The 22,567-nt window shown below is 40.9% G+C and overlaps 1 protein-coding gene across 8 annotated transcripts in view; it reads left to right on the top strand.

Moving 5' to 3' along the window:
- Positions 1–564: 564 nt before the first annotated feature.
- Positions 565–22,567, top strand: part of LOC102394464 (synaptotagmin binding cytoplasmic RNA interacting protein) — a 29,779-nt gene continuing 7,776 nt past the window's right edge. For 4 of the 8 annotated variants that reach the window (XM_025294573.2, XM_025294572.2, XM_044924262.1 and 1 more), the window contains exons 1-9: positions 2,984–3,143; positions 3,849–3,967; positions 4,075–4,182; positions 6,792–6,905; positions 7,005–7,181; positions 15,983–16,118; positions 17,152–17,357; positions 19,895–20,044; positions 20,360–20,481. In XM_025294573.2, the coding sequence (XP_025150358.1) occupies positions 2,996–3,143; positions 3,849–3,967; positions 4,075–4,182; positions 6,792–6,905; positions 7,005–7,181; positions 15,983–16,118; positions 17,152–17,357; positions 19,895–20,044; positions 20,360–20,481 (1,280 nt within the window). In that variant the 5' untranslated portion in view covers positions 2,984–2,995. Of the gene's footprint in view, positions 683–1,391; positions 1,616–2,983; positions 3,144–3,848; positions 3,968–4,074; positions 4,183–6,791; positions 6,906–7,004; positions 7,182–15,982; positions 16,119–17,151; positions 17,358–19,894; positions 20,045–20,359; positions 20,482–22,567 lie in introns of those variants that run through there. The other 4 variants (XM_044924264.2, XM_006057575.4, XM_006057576.4 and 1 more) reach the window with 4 other exon arrangements.

The raw sequence follows: 22,567 nt of genomic DNA, 5'->3' as shown, positions 1-22,567 counted from the left end.
TCGCGTCTGAAATTCAAATGTCTTTGTCTTGTCTTTCTTGTACCTTTCTGTACACGGTTACAGAAGAAATGTCACTTCAGTTTTTTGAAAAGAAACACAGATATGTGCCTCACAGTTGCCCAAACCACGCAGCTTTGTGCTGCATCAAGTTGCTCAAACTGTGCTGCGAGGAAGCCCGTAACTGCTTAAAAGGCCAGGGACTGAAAAGGAGTATTGCACAACTCTTCACCACCCAGCGGTTTCGCTTCCAAATCTGGCTTTCTTATCATCCCGAGGCGGGAGCAGCTCCTTGCTCCACTGTAGACAGCCGGTTCCCCTTCTAAAAGCAGCCGGGGTTTCCTCGTCCCAGCCCCGGGCGCCCCTCCCTCCGCCCGAGGTTCCCGAGGAAGGGAAGCCACGCGGGCTGGGGCCCCGGAGTTCCCATTGTCCAGCAAGGGAGACCCAGTCATCCCGGAGCGACTCCTGCACTCAGGTCCCTACAGCCAGGTGGACCAAAGGTCCGTGGGTCTCCGCGCCGCTCCCCTCCCCCGTCGCTCCATTGTCTGCCTCGCCCCGCCCCGGGGGACACGTGCGCCTGCAGCCTCCCGAGCGAAGGGAGCGTGGGGCGGCGGCGGCGTGGACACCGCCTGGAACGGCTACGCGGCCGCGGCGCCGAGGGCGCGGGCCGGGCGCGCACGGAGGGGTGGGTACTCTCAGGGCAGCTGCGGTCGCGTTCCGCGCCCCCCGCCCCGTTCCCGGCTGGCCCGGGACTGAACGGGGGGTGGGGCGAGCGGGAGCTCAGTGGGGGTGGCGTGCGCGTGGTGCCGCGGTTGGGGTGGGGCGGGGCGGGGTGGGGAGATGCCTGTCTCCTGACAAAGGAGAACGAGTGGGACACGCTGAGCCGGCCCTTCCCGCCCCGCCCCGCCCCACCCGGAGGGGAGAGGGAGGGGGAGTGTCGGGAGGGGAAGGGGCGGGCCTTTCATTCACTCTTGGCCCCTCCGCCGCCGCCGGAGCGGAAGGGCGGGGTCTCGCGCCCTCCCGTGTGATGAGAACCGAGGGTGGTGGGGAGTGGGGGCGGAACCCGCGGGCGCGCGTCCCGAGGCGTAGGCTACGTCGTCACGTCAGCGCGGGAGAGAGAAAGACAGGAGCCGACTCGGCAGGGACTGGGGGACGGGGCCGAGAGAACGAGCGAGGGAGGGAGCGAGTGAGCAAGCGTGCATCTAGGAGGGGAAGGGCGGCCACTTGTGCCTGAGCGGCCGCGAACGACAGTGCGAGCGGTGGGAGAAAGAAGCAGGGAGGGGAAGAAGAAGGGCCTAGGGAAGAGGGCTGACGGAGACTGGTGGTGGTGGGAGAAGGAGAAGGAGGAGCTGGAGGAGGGCAGGAGCTGAGAGTGAGTGAGAGAAGCGGACGCGCGAGGGAGGGGAGGAAAGGAGGGGGGTCACGCGGAGGCGCGCGCGCGCACCGGGAGCGCGCTCGGAGGCGAGTGGAACTGGATCGGGTTTGCTGCCAGCGGCGTGAGCTTCGGCCGCCATTTTACAACAGCTCCACTCGCGCCGGACACAGGGAGCAGCGAGCACGCGTTGCCCGCAACCGGATCTCCTCGGACAGGATTCTTCCGCCGCAGCCCAACGGGGAGGTAACGACCGCTGGGACCCGGGTCTGGGAAGGGAGCTCCGTGACATTGTGGAGTGAGCTGGGGGAGGGCGGTGCGGGGAGAAACCGGCTTTTCTGGAAAATGGATTCCAAGGGAGAGGGGAGCACGTTGACTGGGGCTGCTCGGGAGTAGGCCGCGGCCCGCGCCGTCACTTCCTCCTCCCCTCCATGTGCTGCCGCTGTTCGGGCTTTGTCTGCGGCGCTCCAGGGAGGAGGCGGCCCCGTGGCCCGCGCGGACCGCGAGCGGCGGCGGAGTTGGTGCTGTCGTGGCCGTCGCCGCGGCGCGGGAGTGGGCGGAGAGGAGCCGGTTCCGTCCCGCAGCCGCGCGGCGGGCTTGGGTGGTGCTTGGGGTCTGGCGGCCGTGGGGCAGTTCGCGGAACGCCTTCATGCCGCCGGCTTGCTGGCCCCGGCCCGCGGGTGGCACCGGCGGCCCCCGCGCCGCAGTCGCTGCCAGGACCGGCCAGGGGTGGGGGCTTGTACCGTGCGCCACGGCGCACGTCTCGGCGGGGCGGGCGGGCGGCCGGGGTCGCCGGCGCCCGGGGCCGAGAGAGAGCCATGTGTCACGGCCGAGACGGCGGCGCTGGGGGGCGGGGAGAGCCTGTGGCCTGGCGCCGCCGCGGCCTCGGTGTCGAGGGGCGAGGTTGTGCTGCTGCTGCTGGCTGGGGGCTCCGGCCGCGGCTTTGGGTTGCTGTCGGGAGCTGGTGACGGTAGTCTTGGCCTGGGACTCGGTGGGTTGCCGTTGAAGGAAGTTGTAGGACATTTGAAGGCGCGGAGCACGTGTTTCTAATGGGTTCCCGGTGGCCGCAGCGGTGAGGCTGCCGCTCTGGGTGCGGAGTCGGGGGCGGGCTTTGGGGTGCGGGGGTGAAGGGTGGAGAAGCGGGGAGGTGGGAAGGTAGCTTGTGTGAGCGCTTTGTTCTTCGCTGGCTGTTGTTACTGATCTTTAAGCGGCAGGCGGGAAAAGCGCGCACTTTGGGGGTTTACCTTTGAGAGGGAAAAGCCCAGCTTTGCTTGCTCCACACACACCTCATTCTCTGTACGGGCACAGTTGCATGTGGCACGCTGGCTCGTCCTCGTGCTGGTTGGGCTCCATTTGTAATGTGGTTTTTCCTAGGGAGTGTTAGCAGGTGAGTCAGGGGTGGTGCTAAGGAAAAACGTAGTGGATCCGTCCTTTGGTGCCCCGCGCTCCAAATCTGGCTTGTCAGGCGACAGTGACTTTAAAGTAAGGCCTGTTTAAAGGGATGTATAGGCTTGCCGGTGTAGAAATTGGTAGAGTAAGTCAAGATTGGGGCTCTCATATTGTCCTACCCTTTTTGAAGACCCTAGTTTAATTTTGCTTATTGCGTTTGAACAGATCTCTGGAAACATGGCTACAGAACATGTTAATGGAAATGGTACTGAAGAGCCCATGGATACTACTTCTGCAGTTATCCATTCAGAAAATTTTCAGACATTGCTTGATGCTGGTTTACCACAGAAAGTTGCTGAAAAACTAGATGAAATTTACGTTGCAGGTAAGAACTAACACTTGCAAAATTACATTATGAAATTTTTCTATTGGATTTCTGGCTTTGAACTAAAATAGCAACTTTTTGTGGTTTCCAAGAAGTGTGGGACCTGGAGTTTTTGCCTTGTTGTGCTAGTAGGTTCTTGTGAACTAGAGGTTAAGGTGTGTAGAGGGAGGGAAGAAGGAAGGGTTAGGTGGTAAAGGCTGGATGGCCAGATGGTTAAGTATATGATGGTAGCAGGTAGCAACAGCTGCTGAATGTTGGGAGCAGGCTGTGTGACTTTTGGGGGTATTTTTATGGTAGGATTCTGGTTAAATAACTTGGAAATTGTAGACTTGTAGTCAGTCTGTCTCGGTGTGGCTGTTGCTTTTTTTAGTGGTATTTGAAATTGATTGGAGGTTCCCGTGTCATGCTCGGTATTTTGTTGGTTGATTTTAGAATTTGTAAGCCTATGTATTTACCTTAGAAATACTCGGTGTTCAGAACTGCCTGACTTAGGATAAGATAAAAAAGTTGACTCATTATTTTAAGTATGGTTGAGAGGCCTTCTTTAGTTCATAATGGCTAAGGTATGTGTGTTTTTCATTATATAGATAAAGAGGAATGGAAGAATTTGTAGTTGGCACCTGCATTGGCAAACATGGTCTTTAAAAAAAAAAACTTTCTAAAAATATTAAAAGTTGACAACTAATTAAGTTTTTTCTTCTCCAGGGCTGGTTGCACATAGCGATTTAGATGAAAGAGCTATCGAAGCTTTAAAAGAATTCAATGAAGACGGCGCATTGGCAGTTCTTCAGCAGTTTAAAGACAGTGATCTCTCTCATGTTCAGGTAACGTTAATTTGGTATGATTGTAAAAAAAAAAGTAGTTTTGACTTTTATTCAGTTAGGTATATTTAAGACTTACTCTTGAAAATAATTGCAAAATTCCTTTACAGAACAAAAGTGCCTTTTTATGTGGAGTCATGAAGACTTATAGGCAGAGAGAAAAACAGGGGACCAAAGTTGCAGATTCTAGCAAAGGACCAGATGAAGCAAAAATTAAGGTATGTCTTTTAAAAGTTTCTTTTTTACTCCTTTCAGTTTTTAAAGTTTTTTGTTTGTTGTTTTGACTATTTTCTAGCTTGGGTAAATATTCCTTGGGTGTGAAACTATTCCTTGTGTGTGTGGTAATGTTGAGAGTTAATGACCATGAGATAATTTATTAATGTTTTCTCATTACTATTTTTTGAAGTGTCCTGCCTTCAACAGTTTGTTTCTAAACAACTTTGAAATTTTTCTTGTTACCCATGTATTCTTTCCTAATGGTATTCTAAATAAAAGATTTAAAGAAATACAGTCACCATATTTTTCATATGAAACCTGCAAGTCCAGGTTAACCGACAGTGGAACCAAAAGGGGAGGGGATCAGCTCACCCCATACTGATGGAGAGTGTACATTTAGCAGTTGACTGCTTTTCTTAGGATTCTCAAGCCCCCGCATTAAGTGAGTTTAGTATTTTAACACTGCCTTCTTCCTCATTCGTTAGTGTGGGTTTTTAAGGCTAATTTGTTCATTTCTAAAACAGCTTTTAATGAAAAAATTGATTACTGTAGACATGTAAATGAAGAAACTGAGGCTGAGAGAAGTTTGCTTTGCCCTCACCCAAGTCACATAGTAGTAAAGTCAACTAGGTTTTGATCTTTGTGTTTTTTACTTGTGTTGATTTTTTGGTTCATAGAAAATATGATGATCATACTAGTTTTAATGTAGTATTCTTAACATAGTGTGCCCCTGCTCTTGAACCAAGGATTCTAGTTTAAGAAAAAAGTTATTAGGAAGGGATGGGTGTCAGTTGTGTTTTAATGGTATAGGAAGAGGGAAGTATGGAGTTAGTAGTTAATGTATAAAATTGAGGCTTTCAAATGAGTGAATTGTATCTGAACTATAAATCTAGTTTTTCCAAAGAAATGGAATATATAGTTGTTACTCATTGTAATTAGATCAGTTTTAAGTAAATCTACACTGAAGTTTATTAAAATTTTATAAAAAGTTGAAAATTTAGTTTGTGAAACATTCAGTTCTGTCTTTGGAAGGGAGTGGCGTAAAGCTTTAGTGTGACTTAAATTGTGGCAAGAAATCAGACATTTTTATAGACTTATTTTTCAGAGGGAAAAAGTGTTTCCTTTTTGTATTTAGGGATTGACGTAAAACATATTATTTGGGTTGTATAAAGATTTAAGTGAAAGAAGCACAGGGATTGCATAGGGGAAAAAGGAAAGATGAATCATTTAATGGTTTAGTTTATGTGATAGTAAGAGATTTGAGTTTATTTTTGTTACTAATCCAATATTGCACTGTTAAGCAAATATATTTGGGTATAGTAGAAAAAGACTACTTAAAACGTGTACCAGTTTGTGGACTTTTTTGTTAAGAGAGTTTAGGAATAGATTTCTTATCAATTACAGTATCTTTCCATAACTATTTAATGTTCTTTGGGTAGAAATAAGGGCTTCCCTGGTGGCTAAGAAGGTAAAGTGTGTTCCTGCAATGCGGGAGACCCAGGTTTGATCCCTGGGTTGGGAAAGATCCCCTGGAGTAGGAAATGGCAACCCACTGCAGTACTCTTGCTTGGAAAATTCCATGGACAGAGGAGCTTTTTAGGCTACATCCATGGGGTCGCAAAGAGTTGGTAGAAATAAAGTCTGTCCAGTCTTTTTCATTTAAGGACTAAAGTGCTCCTCCCCCCATCACTTAACGGCATTCTGATAAGTTTTATCATGTGCTTGATATTAGTTTATTTCAAAGTTTATCAGCTAATTATTAGATTCTTTTTATTTAGAAAACTAGTTTTGTGCATTGAGGGTGAGATGGTGGAAAAGGAATACGCTTGCTTTTTCCTTAGGCTAACAGTGGACGACTACTTTCTACTGTTTTGCTTATAATAAGAGATAAAAAGAATCTTTTTATGCTCTGAGTTAAATATAAGTTGTTTAAATTTTAACAGTTCACTTTTAGGGAGCTAATGTGTAGAGATTATATCGTGTTGCAGTTTCATAAAGTTTCCAAAAATCATTTTGGCTCTTTTTCTGAGTGATCCATGCTGTCCTGTGAAGCATGGTACTTGAATGTCAAGTGAGTAAGAGGTTATTTTTCCTGCATCTCCTCTTAAGTTTCTGGATTTAGTTGGAGGAGTGTAATTTGTAAAGGTTGGTGAAACTCCGAGAATGGCAGTAGGTACCTTGGAGTGTGGGTTACTGGGAAATTTGGTGGGTAAGAAAGCTAGGTTTGGGAGAGAGAAGTTATTCACCACCTCCTTCAGGAAAGAATTTCAGCTTAATTATGCAGTCATTTTTTAGAAGGGCAGAATAGATATACCTTGCCTTGAGAGTTGATGAATCAATATTTTGTGTTGTTCACTAAGCACTACTCAGTAATTGGAGACCAGAAAATTATTTGACCAGGATCCTGAAACTTTCATTATAAATTAGGACATATTATGAATTATAAGCACACATTAAAAGAGTTCTAAAACAGACAACAAAAACCTGTTAGTAGGGAATATTGCCAACATAAATGGAAAGATTTGAACAAAATTGATTTTTTCATAACTGCTTGCTGCACGGGTGTGGTCTTATGAATGAAATATATTAATGACATTTTGAACTTTTTAAGGCACTCTTGGAAAGAACAGGCTACACACTCGATGTGACCACTGGACAGAGGAAGTATGGGGGACCGCCTCCAGATTCCGTTTATTCAGGTCAGCAGCCTTCTGTTGGCACTGAGGTAAAGAAACTAAAAACTTGTATCCTTTGTAGTAAATGTACACGTGTCTGGTCTCTTATAGAAATTCTCCATGGTTTTTACTGCATATTTAATTTACAGATATTTGTGGGGAAGATTCCAAGAGATCTGTTTGAGGATGAACTTGTTCCATTATTTGAAAAAGCTGGACCTATATGGGATCTTCGTTTAATGATGGATCCACTAACAGGTCTCAATAGAGGTTATGCGTTTGTCACTTTTTGTACAAAAGAAGCAGCTCAGGAGGCTGTTAAACTGGTGAGTTTTTTTTTTCTTTCAGTCTTCACATTTGCTGTTTTTAATTAAAGCCAGGCCTTTTCTTATTGTGTTAACTGAATGTTTTTGAAGTGCTGATTAGGCACTGTCTTTCACATTTTCTGTGTACACGTTATAGCAGTATCTTTTGCGGGTATAGTTGAACTGACTCGGGATCTATAAGGTAGTGTGGTGGAGTTATAGTTACTGGTTCTTTGAAACATTTGGCTTAGTGATTTTTTTTTAATTTTAGGAATGTTAAAAGGTGTGAGAAAGTAACTGTAGTAGACAGGGCTCCTGTTGGGCCATATCGGGCTATCCCTTTTTAGAAATGTTTCATGAAGACATTGTGATGATAACTTTCTAGTTAATGAAATAGGGATTTTATGGTGAATGGCAGTATTTGATTTAAAAATAGCAGATGTCAGGTGAGGACCTAGTTCCATTTCCAATTTAAAGAACTTTAATATTTCAAGTTATGGCTTATATAACTCCTTCAAATTAGTTTTATTAAATTCTGTGACTCAAGTGGTTTCTATATTTTGTAGTTGAAGATGTCATAAGTTAATTTCAATCCAAGAAATCTATCAAAAAGTGCAGCTGGGGAGGAACTTTTGTAAATGGTTCACTATGGCAGATACTTGTTTTGCACTGTCTGACTTACGTGTTATATGGGTAATTCTGGCAAACTTGAAATTCTTAGACTGATTATTCCTGAATTTTATTTTTTCTTTCCTCACCATCATCTATATCACATTTTAAGGCAAGCCTTAAGGAGAAAAAGGAAACAAATACACTTGATTTAGCTTTCTATATAGCTTGCATCTTTCCATTGGTGTGTGTAATTGAATATTGTAAGGTTAACATTAGAAAAGTATGCTACTTGGGAAGAATAAAGAATTCAGGTTTTTGGATATTTCTGTTTAAATCAAGGCTGATTTTTCCCTTCTTTCCAAGGATGCTATTACAGAAGGGAGAGTATATAGCTCTAGCATCCCATTCAGTGGTAACCTGTGAACTGTCAAGATTTTAGTTTAAACAGTTCAAGTAAAATTGAGAACTTTTTAGGGTTCTGGAAAGATAAACTGTAGAAATCATTCAGCTGAATCTAAAAGAACATTTTGCCAGATAGTAATAAAGTAGCAGCAAGTTTTAATGTGGAAATGTACAGTGATTGAGAAGGCAATGAGCTATCTTATCGTACTACAAAAAGCTTGTGTAGAATTTAATGATGTCAGACCCAGTTTATTTACTAGGTATTACATAAAGCTTAGTTTTGTTTAGTGGTGTGATTACTTAGTGTTATAAGTAATGATACGTGTGTTTATTATTTTTAATAGGAATTATTAAACCAACACTTGACTAAATTTTTGCTGCCAAAATACACCAATTATGGTAGGTCCTCACTAGAGTATTTCTAGGTGATGTTCAGAATCTTTATAGTAAAGAAACCATAATTAGAAGAAGATACATAAACCAGTCCTAACATGACAATTTTGAGTGCCAATAAATACACATGAAATGTGTTTCAGTTTGGGCAGTTGCCTTGGCTTAACATAATATAGTCCAAAATTGCATTGCTGTAGGCTTAGAGTAGTCTTAATAACATAGTTAAGTTTTTGACTGTAACTCAGAAATTTCCAGATAGTCAAACAGCTATTTTGATTGGTCTAGGAACAGCTCTTGTCCTAAACAAATGTTTTTACATTTTTTTTCTGGGTTTGAATTTGAGTCCTTATCTGGGGGAATAATTACTTTTTGCTGTCTAATCAATAGGAGGCTCTGCACTTTGGCATCTTTTTAAAGATAGTCTTAGTACTGGAATGTTAGTACTGGGATGAATTGGATGTATTCTTACTGCTTTTTCTGAAGAGATGTTTTACCATAGCTAGGATTATGGTGATAGAATTGGGAGACTTGCCTTAGTACAACAGTAAAAGAAAGGACTAGGCTTTTAAGGAAATGAAACATTCTAGAGAAATAAAAAAACTGAAGTTGATTTGGATGTTTTATGCTACCTTGTTTTGATTCCTGGATGTGAGTAACACCCCAAATGTGTTTTTTAAGGGAGCATATTTTGAAGACTGTTCCTAGTTGTGTCATATCACAAGTCTACTTGAATTACAGCTTTATCAAAGAAGTTTTTGTATAAGATAGTTGAACTGTTCTAGATGTACATAATCAAATGTTGAGAAAATGTCTTTTTTAGATTGTAGATCAGACAAGATTGAAGCAGCATCACTTTTTGCTTTCCTATACTTTGAGTATCTTGAGAAATACCTTAGATTGAGATAGTTTATATATTCGGTCTTATTTTTTGATATATATAATTTGACAGTGACCTCCAATAAAAAATGTAGATTTTAAATTTGCATCTGAATTGTAGAAATGGGTTGATGTTAACAGCTTAAGAGACTTGAAGTTAGAAGCAACTGCAAACTTCTTAGTCACCCTGTTTTCAGCTAACATTTGCCTTGTATTTGAGGGAATAAGAAAATGTAAATGATGATAGTCTAGCTGCAGAAGCAAGATCTAAATTTATGGGAAGGTGTTTGATAGCTGCCACTTGTTGCTTGTTAAGGCGCAGGAGCTGTGCTCTGTGCCACATTACTTTTAAATACCACTGCAAACCATTCTTCAAGGTAAGTGAAATAACTTCTTTCTACAGTGAATAAATAGACTGGGTGGATTGCCCAAGGCCATGCAGGTTTGGTTTATTTAGCGTGTTCTTAATGGCACCCCACTCCAGTACTCTTGCCTGGAAAATCCCATGGAGGGAGGAGCCTGGAGGGCTGCAGTCCATGGGGTCGCTGAGGGTCAGACAGGACTGAGCGACTTCACTTTCACTTTTCACTTTCATGCATTGGAGAAGGAAATGGCAACCCACTCCATTGTTCTTGCCTGGAGAATCCCAGGGACGGGGGAGCCTGGTGGGCTGCCGTCTATGGGGTCGCACAGAGTCGGAGATGACTGAAGTGACTTAGCAGTACTGTTAACTGGACATAACAGTTTAAACCAGCAGTATATGTTATGTTGCCAGTGAGCCTGATTCTTTGGGTAGTGGTTTAGGTGGTCTTAAAAGGTGTTGAGTGTAAGTCTTCTCTGCTGCCAAATTTATTTCTGGCATCTAACCAGTTTGTACCATATTCCTGCTACCACCCTAGCCAAAGGTACCATTTGAAGAGTCCTAGCTAGTCTCATTGCTTTCCGTTGCCCCTTTACAGTCTTACCATTTAGCCATGTAGGTTAGATCGCAACATTCCCATCCTGCGAATAATGGCTTCTAAACAAGGCTCTATCTGCTCAAGTTTCTGCTTAACCTCTCTCCTCCTACTCTTCTTTATGGCCGTTCCATCCATACTTTGCCTTTTTTGTTCTCCTCAAAAGCTATGACCATTTCCAACTCAAGGTTGCCTTCTGGGCTTTCCACCACTTCTTCCAGTTAGCCCAGCTGCTGCCTTCTTATCAATCAGATTTTCTTAGAGGGCCTTTCTAAGAAAGGTTTACTATCCACTTGCCCCATGACAGTATACTGAACATGATTAAAAAAAAGAATGTTTAGATGTACTTAAAATTATTTCTTGACTTTGTAAGATTATTTGCCTCTCTCTTCCCTTCAGAGAATTTGCTCTTTTTCTGCGTCTCTGACATTCAGAACAGTGCCACTATAGAATAGGTACTGGATAAATAACCTGACCGGCTGACCAGTGCTGTCTTATTCAAAGATTTTCTCGCTTTCATTTGCAATTATTCTCTGCTACCATCAGCCGTAGGGATTAACATAGATTCATGGGGAGGGTGACACTTTGTCCTCTGTAGCATTTGGTGTTGTCACAAAGTCCAAGAGGAACGCAGGCAGGTGTGTATGTGTATTTGTATGTGTGCTTCTGGAATTGGAGCCCAGGGCAACTGGCTCTGCAAGTGCCCATTATGGTCCAATACACTGGAAGTGTCTTACTGAAAAAAACTTCTTGCAAAGACTGGAATACTGACCTCTATTTACACGTTAAGAGTTGTGACTTTAATAGCCACTGATGGTTTATTCACCACAGTGGTTGTATACACCAGTGTATAACCACTTCGATGAATGCAGCTGACAAGAGAGGTCCACAAAGTATTTTAAGTAGCAATTAGCAAATGTTCACTGTGAATAACATGAAAACTTTAACTATGAGTGTACAAGTAGTTTGATCCAGTTCTTGACTTTGGGGTTTCTGGAACATGAGAGGCTAACTACAGCTAATTAAAGTGGAAGCTGGTGGGTCACAGGGTAAAGGAAGGATGAAGGGATAGATTGCTTTGAGTTGGGGTTGTTAGAGAAGGCTTTGTCCTAAAGAGGTTTGAATAGGGAGGGAAGTGAAGGAAATAGATGAGTTGAAGCAGTGATTTGTGGGAAGAAAGATGAAACTTGTTTAAGTGAATGCTAAAAGGCAGTGTTCATTGACCACTGGACTGAGTTGCATGGTGCCATTGAAGTTTTGAGCTTTAGTGTAGGTTGCATAATGTAAATATGTTTTAGATGGTATTTCTTTTTTCCTTATCAGTGATTTGAATGAGGGTATAGTTGGACTGGTTGAGGTGTTAGGTGACTTGAATCTACATGTAGTGATAAATGCCATGGGGGATGACAAAATAAGGATCTGAAAGATTTTGATAGCCTGGGACAGTAGTTTATATCAGAAGGGTGGAATTGAGTGGGGTTGAAAGTCAAGTCCTATACACAACTTACTCACAAGTAAACTGTAGTGTGTCAGCAGTGTGGTATGATTGCCAAATAAGCTGAGATAATCTTGGACTGCATGTTATAGAAGCCGGTGTTTAGAAGTGTTAGAATAGTCTCCAGCTTACTCTAGACTCCAGTCTTAGCCTGCATTTGTGTTGTTGTGTTATGAATGTCACTGTTTCGTGGCACTCCTGGAGGCACTTTCCAATTTCAGAGAAGGAATGATTAGCCAAGCAAAGAGGACTGAGTCGTAAGCATTGTGTGTAGGTATCTAAAGTGCCTCATTTGGAGGAGGAAATAGATTCATTGGAGAATTTTTAGGGAAGTAGGTTTGACTCAATGTAAAGAAGACTTAAGTGGACAGGCTTGGGAGGCAGCTGTTTCGCTGCTATAAGGAGAGTTAGGACTGAGCAACTACTTCTGGATCAGATTCCAAATCTGAGGTTGCTGAGTTTCTCGGGATTTGTTGACTGATTGGCTATGAGGCAAGGAAAGAGTGACTTGGTGTTTTTGAGCCTGGGTGATGGGAATGTTCCAGGCTGTACAATTCATTTTGGTGTTCTGAAATACTGAAACTATATTGGTTCATCTTTGTTTTATTTGATTAACTCACTGTGCTACTGGATCTGAAAGCTAGATTTCTAAAACATGTTAATTTCAGTGCCAACTTTCCTAGTTTGGAAAAGACCACATTTTTTTGTTTATCTTGATACCATTATATAGTCCTGATTACTTAACCCTTGAGAGTAAGGGTTTATCAGCATTCAATTAGAATCTCTAGTAAGCATCAGAACAGTTGTTTGTAATGCCTTTCTACCATCTAAGTCACTGTTACTCACTTGCTAGGATGTAAAGTTTAATTTTGACTTTAAGATGATGGATTGGCCTTAAAAATGCTGGAGTAAGAAAAGTTAACTCAAATATACATGGAAAAGTGCATGCTTAATCTGTAGATGCGGACATTGCTTTGAAAATGTTTACTTTTGCTTCATTTGGACAATATGCCCAGAGTCTTTTTTCCTTTAATGACTTCACTGGAGAGCCAGTTTACTCTCTATGGGTCAGTTAAAAATGTTTCTGTTTTTTAAATTAAAAAAATGTGGATGAAGAGTTACAGTTTTCTTCATAAATCCTGCTAAATATTCATAGCTTCCTATTGGTCAGACTGAATGAATGAATGCTAAGTTGCTTTAGTTGTGTCTGGCTCTTTGCGACCCCATGAACTGTAGCCCACCGGGCTCCTCTGTTCATGGAATTCTCCAGGCAAGAATACTGGAGTGGGTTGCCATTTCCTTCTCCAGGGGAATCTTCCCCACCCATGGATCAAACCTGTGTCTTTTACATCTCCTGCACTGTCAGGCAGGTTCTTTACCTCTGGTGTTACCTGGGAACCCACCAGGTCTGATAGTTGTTCAGACTACTGTCATTTTAAATACCTTTTACCTACCCTACCTTGATTAACCAGAGCAGGGCTAGTGAGGATAGGTTAGAAGGGAAGAAACTTTGCTTATATAGAAAATAATGGCAACAGTTATCACCATTTTGAAGCAGCATAATTAAGTACATAGCCCCTGGTCTTAGAATATTTGGAAAACAAAAATGCAAAAAAGGGAAAGTGATACCAAATTCTGTCATCTTCAGAGTAACTCCTCTTTCTCTCTTTTCCTTTTAAAACTTTGTATTCCATTCCATTTTTTTCCCCCTGATTTTAGTGGGGTTTTTTTTTTTTTTTTTTGGTCAACTTCTGGAATTACAGACTAAATGACCAAATTGAAAGTCATTGATTTGTTGCTAAGGCTGGCTATTTGATACTTATGTGTAAAAATCTAGGGAATGTACATGTCTTAAATAGTTTATTGTGTTCTTAGATTCACTTACTTGTGTGGTGGGATATTGTAGTCTCATTGTCCATAATCCCATGCAATGATGGATTCAACCATAGGTCTACTATCTGCAGATAACTGCATATTTCTACTTTTAAGAGGTGCTTGGTCTAAATACAAATAGTATGGGAAAACAAAGTCCAGGGCAGTATTTCTTAACCTCAGCACTATTTTAGACTAGATAGCTATTATGCTGGGCTATTTTGTGAATTATAGGATGTTAGGTAACATCTCTGACCTCTACTTACCCACTAAATAATAACAGCAAGTCCCACCTCTAGTTGACCAAAATCTGCCTGATTATAGTCGATAAGTCATGTCCAACTCTTTTGTGATCCCATGGACTGTAGCCCACCAGGCCTCTCTGTCCATGGGATTTCCCAGGCAAGAAGACTGGAGTGGGTTGCCATTTTCTTCTCCAGGGTATGGAACCTGCCTCTCCTGCATTGTCAGGTGGATTCTTCACTGCTAAGCCACTAGGTCTAGTTGACCAAAATCTGTCTAGATATTGTCAAATGTGCCTCCTCCCTCCCTGGGCAAAGTCTACACCTGTTGAGAACTACTGATTTGTGTTAACATAGAAGGGTGTTTTTATTGATCCTTATAGAATTTAGGGATTGCAGAGTATTTGGTTGAGCTCAAATCTACAGGTATGCAGAAGAGATTTCCATGGTGAAGTTTCAGGGAAAGCATTATATTCAGAGGCATAGCACTGTGAGAATTGACATCATTAGCCACGATTACAATAGTGTGGAGAAAGGGAAGAAGTGGGAGGAATTTTAGGATGGGCTTACTGATGATCAGCTATTTGAACTTTGTTTTGCTGATGGGGAGTCGTTGAAGGATATTTTTTTCCTAATAGGCAAAATTGTGATTAAAAAAAAGAATGTCTCTGGCATAAGTGTAAAGAATAGAGGTAATCTTGGGATCATGATGACCAGTCAGTCATTTCAGTCGCCCACTCTTTGCGACCCCATGGACTGCAGCATGGCAGGCTTCCCTGTCCATCAACTCCCAGAGCCTACTCAAACTCACGTCTATCAAGTTGGTGATGCCATCCAACCATCTCATCCTCTGTTGTCACCTTCTCCTGCCTTCACTCTTTCCCGGCATCAGGGTCTTTTCCACTGAGTCAGCTCTTCACATTAGGTGGCCAGAGTATTGGAGTTTCAGCTTCAACATCAGTCCTTGCAATGAATATTCAGGACTGATTTCCTATAGGATTGACTGCTTTGATCTCCTTGCAGTCCAAGGGACTCTGAAGAGTCTTCTCCAACACCACAGTTCAAAATGATGACCAGAGACTTGGCCAAGTGTGAACTGAGTTGGGGTAAAAAGTACAAAACTGAACTGGAGGGAAAGATGATTGAACTTCATGTTTAATTTTGAATACCTGGAGATAATGGAGAAAGGGACAGTGAGGAATCAATTTTCTGACTTAGCTGTACATCTTTCACTCATACCTTATGTACCTGTTGCACAAGAAGCAGAATAACAGGGATAGGAGCTTTTTGGGTTTTGCCTCTATGGTTTTGTTGCCTTTTATGATTTAGGGTCACTTGAAGATTGTTTACATTTTACTATAGTTTTATAGTTGCTTCTATACTTATACCATAATCTACTTGTCTTTCTCCAGTGTTCTCATAGGCTTGATGAAAATGAAATGGGGGGGAAATGTACAGCTGGATTCAGAATAGTGAGGTTCTTCTTTTAGACTTAAGGATTTGAAGCTGAAGAATCATTATTGTAACTTTTTATGAGTGGTTAGGGGAGATGGAAAAATATGATTGAAGTGCTGATTAACAGAAAGGCAGAAAGCTTGTTGACAATTTGAATCTATTTTCCTTACATGGAAATAGTCAGCAGGATGCATTTAAGTAGAAAACAAGGTATTGTGTAATCAGTAATTTGGAATTTAAGCTGCTTACAGATTGGATTCTTATCAGATTTGCTAAATTTCAAGGACTTGACAATTTTTGGTTTAGTTCATAAACGTGATCAGTGTTTTGTTGTTACAGTCTTCCTATGTCTCAGATTATAATTTTTTAAAGGATACTTGATAAACTTAAGTGTTGAATTCTTAGTTTGTTAAAAGATCTTGCTTTTCTGTATGGGATTTGTGTGTCTTTCTGTAATAAGCACCTGTCATAGGATATTTTAAGTATTTTTAAAACATGGTGCACTTTTCCCCCTTTCAGTATAATAATCACGAAATTCGTTCTGGAAAACACATTGGTGTCTGCATCTCGGTTGCCAACAACAGGCTTTTTGTGGGCTCTATTCCTAAGAGTAAAACCAAGGAACAGATTCTTGAAGAATTTAGCAAAGTAACAGGTAAGTTGGATTTATTTGGAAGGAGGTGCAAGTTGTAACACTTAAGGTAATTGCATACTTCTATGTGCCAAGCACTGTTTTAAGCACTACATTTATTGATTCATTTTATTCTTTCTATAGCCATGTAAGATAGGTATCTGCATATTTCAGACATGGAATCAAAGGTTTTGGGAAATAACTTGCTGAATATTAGATAGTTAGTAAGGAATACGTCTGGGATTTGAACTCAGTCTGCACAATCATTGTTGTGCTTCCTGTTTTGGAAGATTGTATTTCTTTGTGTGTTTTTATGCATGTTGAGGTTCTGGTTGACATTCTTAGTAAAAATATTTGGTAGGTAATGACTTGAATTTCCAAATTATAGGAATAGTGAGTACTCTTGCTATAAGCAGAGAGTCTACATTGTCTTTGAATTAAAGTTTCCAAGTGCCAGGCTTTTATAAGAAAACAGTTTTATCTGCCTAGAATATATTTAGCAAATTATCAGCCTGTTACCAGTTTCCAGGATCATTTGAAATTCTTATACAATACTAAGATAGTCTACTTCATTTGACATAAACATACTGATATTTGAGGCCAGGAGAGTGCCATTAAAAATTAGGTTTTACTTGGATGGGATGAAACATTTTATATTTCTGGTTTTCCTAAAAGAGTTTTGTTAAGATTTCAAGCCTCTCTGTTGTCTAATTAATGGAAGCAGAATAGTCCTCAGGTCTAAGTAAAAAGGGTACCTTTTTTTTTTTTTTTTTTTAAATGGAGATTTTTGCATTAGGAATACTTGGGAAAGTGTGGATTAGGTAAATTATCTGGACCAGTATTTTTGAGCTGGACAGAATTTTGAGTATTTTTTATATATATTAAAATACATATTTTAATATATCTGGACCGGTATTTTCAGTATATTATCTCTTGTAAAGATAAGAGATTAGTTTTCATTTTGATATTTAAGTATAATATTAGCAAAAAAAATCTTTTAGTCTGCTTATTCTTGTTTATTTTATCTAATTTCCCTGGAATGGTTGCTTCCTTTCAGAGGGTCTTACAGACGTCATTTTATACCACCAACCAGACGACAAGAAAAAAAACAGAGGCTTTTGTTTCCTTGAATATGAAGATCACAAAACAGCTGCGCAGGCAAGACGTAGGTTAATGAGTGGTAAAGTCAAGGTCTGGGGAAATGTTGGAACTGTTGAATGGGCTGATCCTATAGAAGACCCCGATCCTGAGGTTATGGCAAAGGTAATGACAGTTGGGTTAAGATTGTTCTGTGTGGTGTTGGTGGGAGCAGCAGGAGGCTTTAGAGAGTGGAGGAAAACTGTGTGCTTTCTTACACTGTGCTTTGAAAGTGAGAGAAGTGTTCTATGTTAAAGGCCACACACCAGAAATAAATAACAAGTGCATGGAGGGTGAATACAGAAATTATTCATGGACCCTCAGCCATAGTTGTGTAGCATCATAACTCTTGTGAAGTAGTTAGCCTACATGCTGTGGAGATGACTGACTTTCATTTTTGTGTGGATTCAAAAAGCAGTTTCTGTAAATTTTTGAGAATGGCGCCATTTGATTACATGGTTTTTATGTTAAAAGTCCTACTCCTAAAAATAGTGAACTGTATTGGCCTCAGCAGAGCTGCTGCAGTTACAAGGTTTAGCTATTATTAGGTTTCCTGCTTCAGCAGTCAGTTGAGACATCTATGAGAACAAATATCTCTTGAGTCAACACTTTACCACTTTACCAGTGCAGCTCACAGTTAAGTTACTCCACCCTTTGTCTTTTTAAGAATCCTCTTTAATGGTGATAGGCCAGCAAATAGAGTGAGTTCACTTAAATAAGGAAAGGAGTGTGAGGTATCAGAGTTGTGAATATTAAACAGTAAATATTCTTGAAGACAGAGATACTTAGGATTCATTCTTTTTTTCTTTGGCTTATTAAGCTTTCGTTAGCCCTCTAGATTAAGAAATTCAGATGCTACTTTTAGGAGGAAGTGATAATGTTTTTTAGCCAGGTTAAATTTGTAGTTGTATTTTGAGGCTCTTTCAGGATTGGAAGAATTTATCTTAACAATGCTTTGAATATTCTTCTTTATGAAGGGTTTCAGTTAGTTTTGACTTGCTTTGTTAAGTTCAGCTGCTTTTTAAGATGGCATAGTATTCACGTTTGGAGAAGGCAATGGCAACCCACTCCAGTACTCCTGCCTGGAAAATACCATGGACGGAGGAACCTGGTAGGCTGCAGTCCAAGGGGTCATGAAGAGTTGGACGTGACTGAGCGACTTCACTTCCACATTTCACTCTCATGCATTGGAGAAGGAAGTGGCAACCCACCCCAGTGTTCTTGCCTGGAGAATCCCAGGGATGGGGGAGCCTGGTGGGCTGCCATCTTTGGGGTTGCACAGGATTGGACACGGCTGAAACAACTTAGCAGGAGCAGTATTCACACTATTAGAAAATAGCCACCTCCATTTTGATTGTAAAATAATAACTACTGGAAATAATAACTACTAGGACTTGCCTTGTGGCTCATCTGGTAAAGAATCTGCCTGCAACGCAGGAGACCCTGGTTCAGTCCCTGGGTTGGGAAGATCTCCTGGAGAAGGAAAAGGCTACCTACTCCAGTATTCTGGCCTGGAGAATTCCATGGGTTACAAACAGTCGAACACGACTGAGCGACTCTCACTTCACTTCAGGAAATACTGTGCATAGCGTGTTTTGTTCTTTGAGCAGCAAGTACAGTGGTTTCCCACACACACCTGCCACCATACCTGCACAGCCTCCTCCACTATCAGTATCCTTGCTAGAGCGGTACGTTGTTGTAATCAGTGATCTAAATTAAAAGTTTTATAATTCAGTCTTTCCATTAGGATTTACTGTTGGTGTTCTACATCCTATAGATTTGACAAATGTATGTCTTGTATCCATTATCATAGTATGATACAGAATATTTTTATTGCCTTAAGAATTCTCCATGGTTGCCTCTTCATCTCTTCTCCTTCATTCCTGGCAAATATTGCTCTTTTTACTATCTCCAGAGCTTTGTCCTTCCTTTTCCAAATGTCACATACATAGTTGGAATCATATAGTATGTAACCATTTAAGATACCTTCTTTTACTCCATGTCTTTTCATGGTTTGATGGCTCATTTCTTGTTTAGTACTAAGTATTATTCCATTGTCTGAATGAACTGAAATTTATCCAGTCACTTACTGAGGGACAGCTTTGTTGCTTCCAAGTTTTGGCAGTTAGGAATTAAGGTGTGCTAAACATCCATATGCAGGTTTTTGTGTGGACATGTTTTCACCTCTTGAGTAAGTACCAAGGAGTGTGATTAGTGGATCATATGGTACAAAAGTAAGTTTAGTTTTGTAAGAAGCTGCCAAAATTGTATAATTTTGCATTCTAATGCAGTGAATATGTTGTTCAACATTCTCAACAGCATTCGATGGTTGTTGGTGTTTTGTATTTTGGCCGGTGGTTCTAATACTTTGTAATGATATCTCACTGTTTTAATTTGCAATTCCCTAATGACATGTGATATGCGATACTGAGCATCTTTTCTTATGCTTAGTCACCATCTGTGCATCTTTGAGATATCTGTTTAGAATTTTGCCCATTAAATTCAGTAGCGCCTTAATGTTTGCCCAAATGAGTTGAAAATTTAGTCTAGTTTATATTTCTAATGGATTGTGACTAAAGTTAAGTTTGCAGGGTTGGGGTGGTGGTATTTTGGAAATTTAATTGTTTGGAAATATATAGAAGTTTCTGTTTCTTAAATTTCAGGTAAAAGTGCTGTTTGTACGCAACCTGGCTAATACTGTAACAGAAGAGATTTTAGAAAAGGCATTTAGTCAGTTTGGGAAACTGGAACGAGTGAAGAAATTAAAAGATTATGCTTTCATTCATTTTGATGAACGAGATGGTGCTGTCAAGGTAAATAACTGGGGGAATAATAGGTATCTAATTAGCGGCTAATGATTTTTAGTTATCCTAAAATCAGAAGGTTTTAGAAAATTGAAGGAAACTCAGAGGTCATGTAATCTATTCAAGCTTACCTTTATTGGCCTTGGGAGATTGCCTCACTAAACTAAGTCAAAAATATTCGTTGAAGAGCTGGATTTTTAAATCAAAGAATCCTGTTTTGTCTCATCCTCTTGAGATGAATGATAAATGATTTTTCTTTTTAACTTAAAATGAATCACAGTTGTGAAAGGTCTCTTGTATTCATCAGTGCCTAATTTTTTTAAGGCTATGGAAGAAATGAATGGCAAAGACTTGGAGGGAGAAAATATTGAAATTGTTTTTGCTAAGCCACCAGATCAGAAAAGGAAAGAAAGAAAAGCTCAGAGGCAAGCTGCAAAGAATCAAATGTAAGTGAAAGTTGTACAGATTTTAATAGTGATTAACTAGTGAATAACAAATGTTCTTCAAAGCTATTTAAAACAAATCCATAGCATGCTTTTTACCTTTTAAAGAAGACTTGAAATTTGACTTGAAAGCTTTGAGTCAAAGATAAATGCCAAGAATCTAAAGAAATATTTATTGAGTTCTTGCCATTGCATATAAGTGAAAAATCAATCTAGGATATTTTTTATTATACTTTATAGAATGTGCTCCTGAATGTGTATGTTAAATATTAACAATCCCAAAATCTTGACAGAATATTTAGTTAAATGGTGGAATTTTTTCTCTGAGGAAGGAAGTATACAAAATCGCCAATTAAGATTCTGCTTCCTTTGTACCAAAAAGAGAGTTTTTTTACCAATACATAGTGCCCATTACTGGCATCTCAAACATTTCATATACTAAGTGTGGATTTTGAAAAACGAAATGTGTTAATAAAATAACCAAATAGCATAATATTGAGGTAAGGAAACAAATATGTAAATGCATTGTATAAATTGGATCTTTTAAGGATATCTGCTTATTAAGACAGTGAAGGAAATTTTTAGCTAGGTAAGAATGAAGTTTGCAGTGTTAAAAAAAAAAAATTGGTAATTGATTTCTAAGGAGGAAGAGGGGTAATCATTGTTTGATGGCAAGAACAGTAATCACTGAACTTAACTATATCTCAGGTCACTTTTCTGTCTATTGTCCTTGTAGGGGAAACTTCTATTTCATAATCAGGGAAGCATTCAAATTTCAGTTTCTGTAGTTGGCAAATTCTGAGCCTCAGTTTCTTTAATTTTAAAAGGGGAACAGATTAAATTATGTACAATGTCTTGTACTATGAATATCCAGGTAATCTCTCTGTATTTGTCCTAGGACTAAAGAAACATGTGCTTTTATAGGGCTGGTGGTAGTATAAAAAAGATTACTAATTAAGATCTAGGTTTTGAAGGAGAATTAATGCTCCATCTAAAATCCCTGAGTATATTCTATGCAGTGAAAATAACTTTATCATGTCTCTTTCACAAGACAATTAAATGGTTATGGTTTTTTAATGCAGCGGCAGAATGTAAGTATAGGAGATTACATTGGGTAAGTGATTAGAGCAGTTACAGCTCTGACTTGATAGATGAAGGGTGATGCTAAATTGCAGGTGGAAAATGTTTCAGTATATCTGTTACTATTTGAAAAGAACAAGCCAAAAGGGATGACTGCATGTGATGCTTGCACTTTACCTCACGGCAGTCTTTCACTGATTTTTTTTTTTTTTTTTTTTTTAAAGAACAAATATAAAAAAAACTACAGCACACATTTCTACTTAACTCCTCATTACGTCCCTGTGAGTTGAGTACTCTGTCTCCCAGTTTGAAATGAGGAAACTGAGGCACAGAGGTCAACTTCCCAAGATCAGTCGCACAGCTAGTAAGTAGTAGAGTTGGATTAAAACCAAGGCAGTCTGGTCCCCAGGGTTTTCCCTTTTTATTCAGTATACCAGAGTTTCCTCAATCTGTACAATTATTGACATTTTCTGCTGGTTGAGTTTTTGTTATGGGGGCTGTCCTGTGTGTTATAGGATGTTTAGCAGCATCTTCTACTAGATACCAATAGCATCCCCCTTCCCCACTTCCAAGTAATAACAGCTAAAAATGTCTCTGCTGCTGCTGCTGCTACTGCTAAGTTGCTTCAGTCATGTCCGACTGTGCAACCCCATAGCCGGCAGCCCACTAGGCTCCCCCGTCTCTGGGATTCTCCAGGCAAGAACACTGGAGTGGGTTGCCATTTCCTTCTCCAATGCATGAAAGCGAAAAGTGAAAGTGAAGTCGCTTAGTCGTGTCCAACTCTTCGCGACCCCATGGACTGCAGCCTACCAGGCTCCTCCGTCCATGGGATTTTCCAGGCAAGAGTACTGGAGTGGGGTGCCATCGCTTTCTCTCTAGACATTACCAAATGTCCCCTGGGGCAGGGGGAGTACCTTGAGAAACACTGCATGGTGGGCATTATATTTAGAGACAGAAAAAGATGAAGACAATCAGCACAGCACAACAGAATAGTCTTAGAACTTAGTGA

This window comes from Bubalus bubalis, chromosome 10 (assembly GCF_019923935.1).
Source record: "Bubalus bubalis isolate 160015118507 breed Murrah chromosome 10, NDDB_SH_1, whole genome shotgun sequence".
NCBI lineage: Eukaryota > Metazoa > Chordata > Mammalia > Artiodactyla > Bovidae > Bubalus > Bubalus bubalis.
Note: the sequence above shows the minus strand (reverse complement) of the source record. Positions and strands in the feature narration are given on the sequence as shown.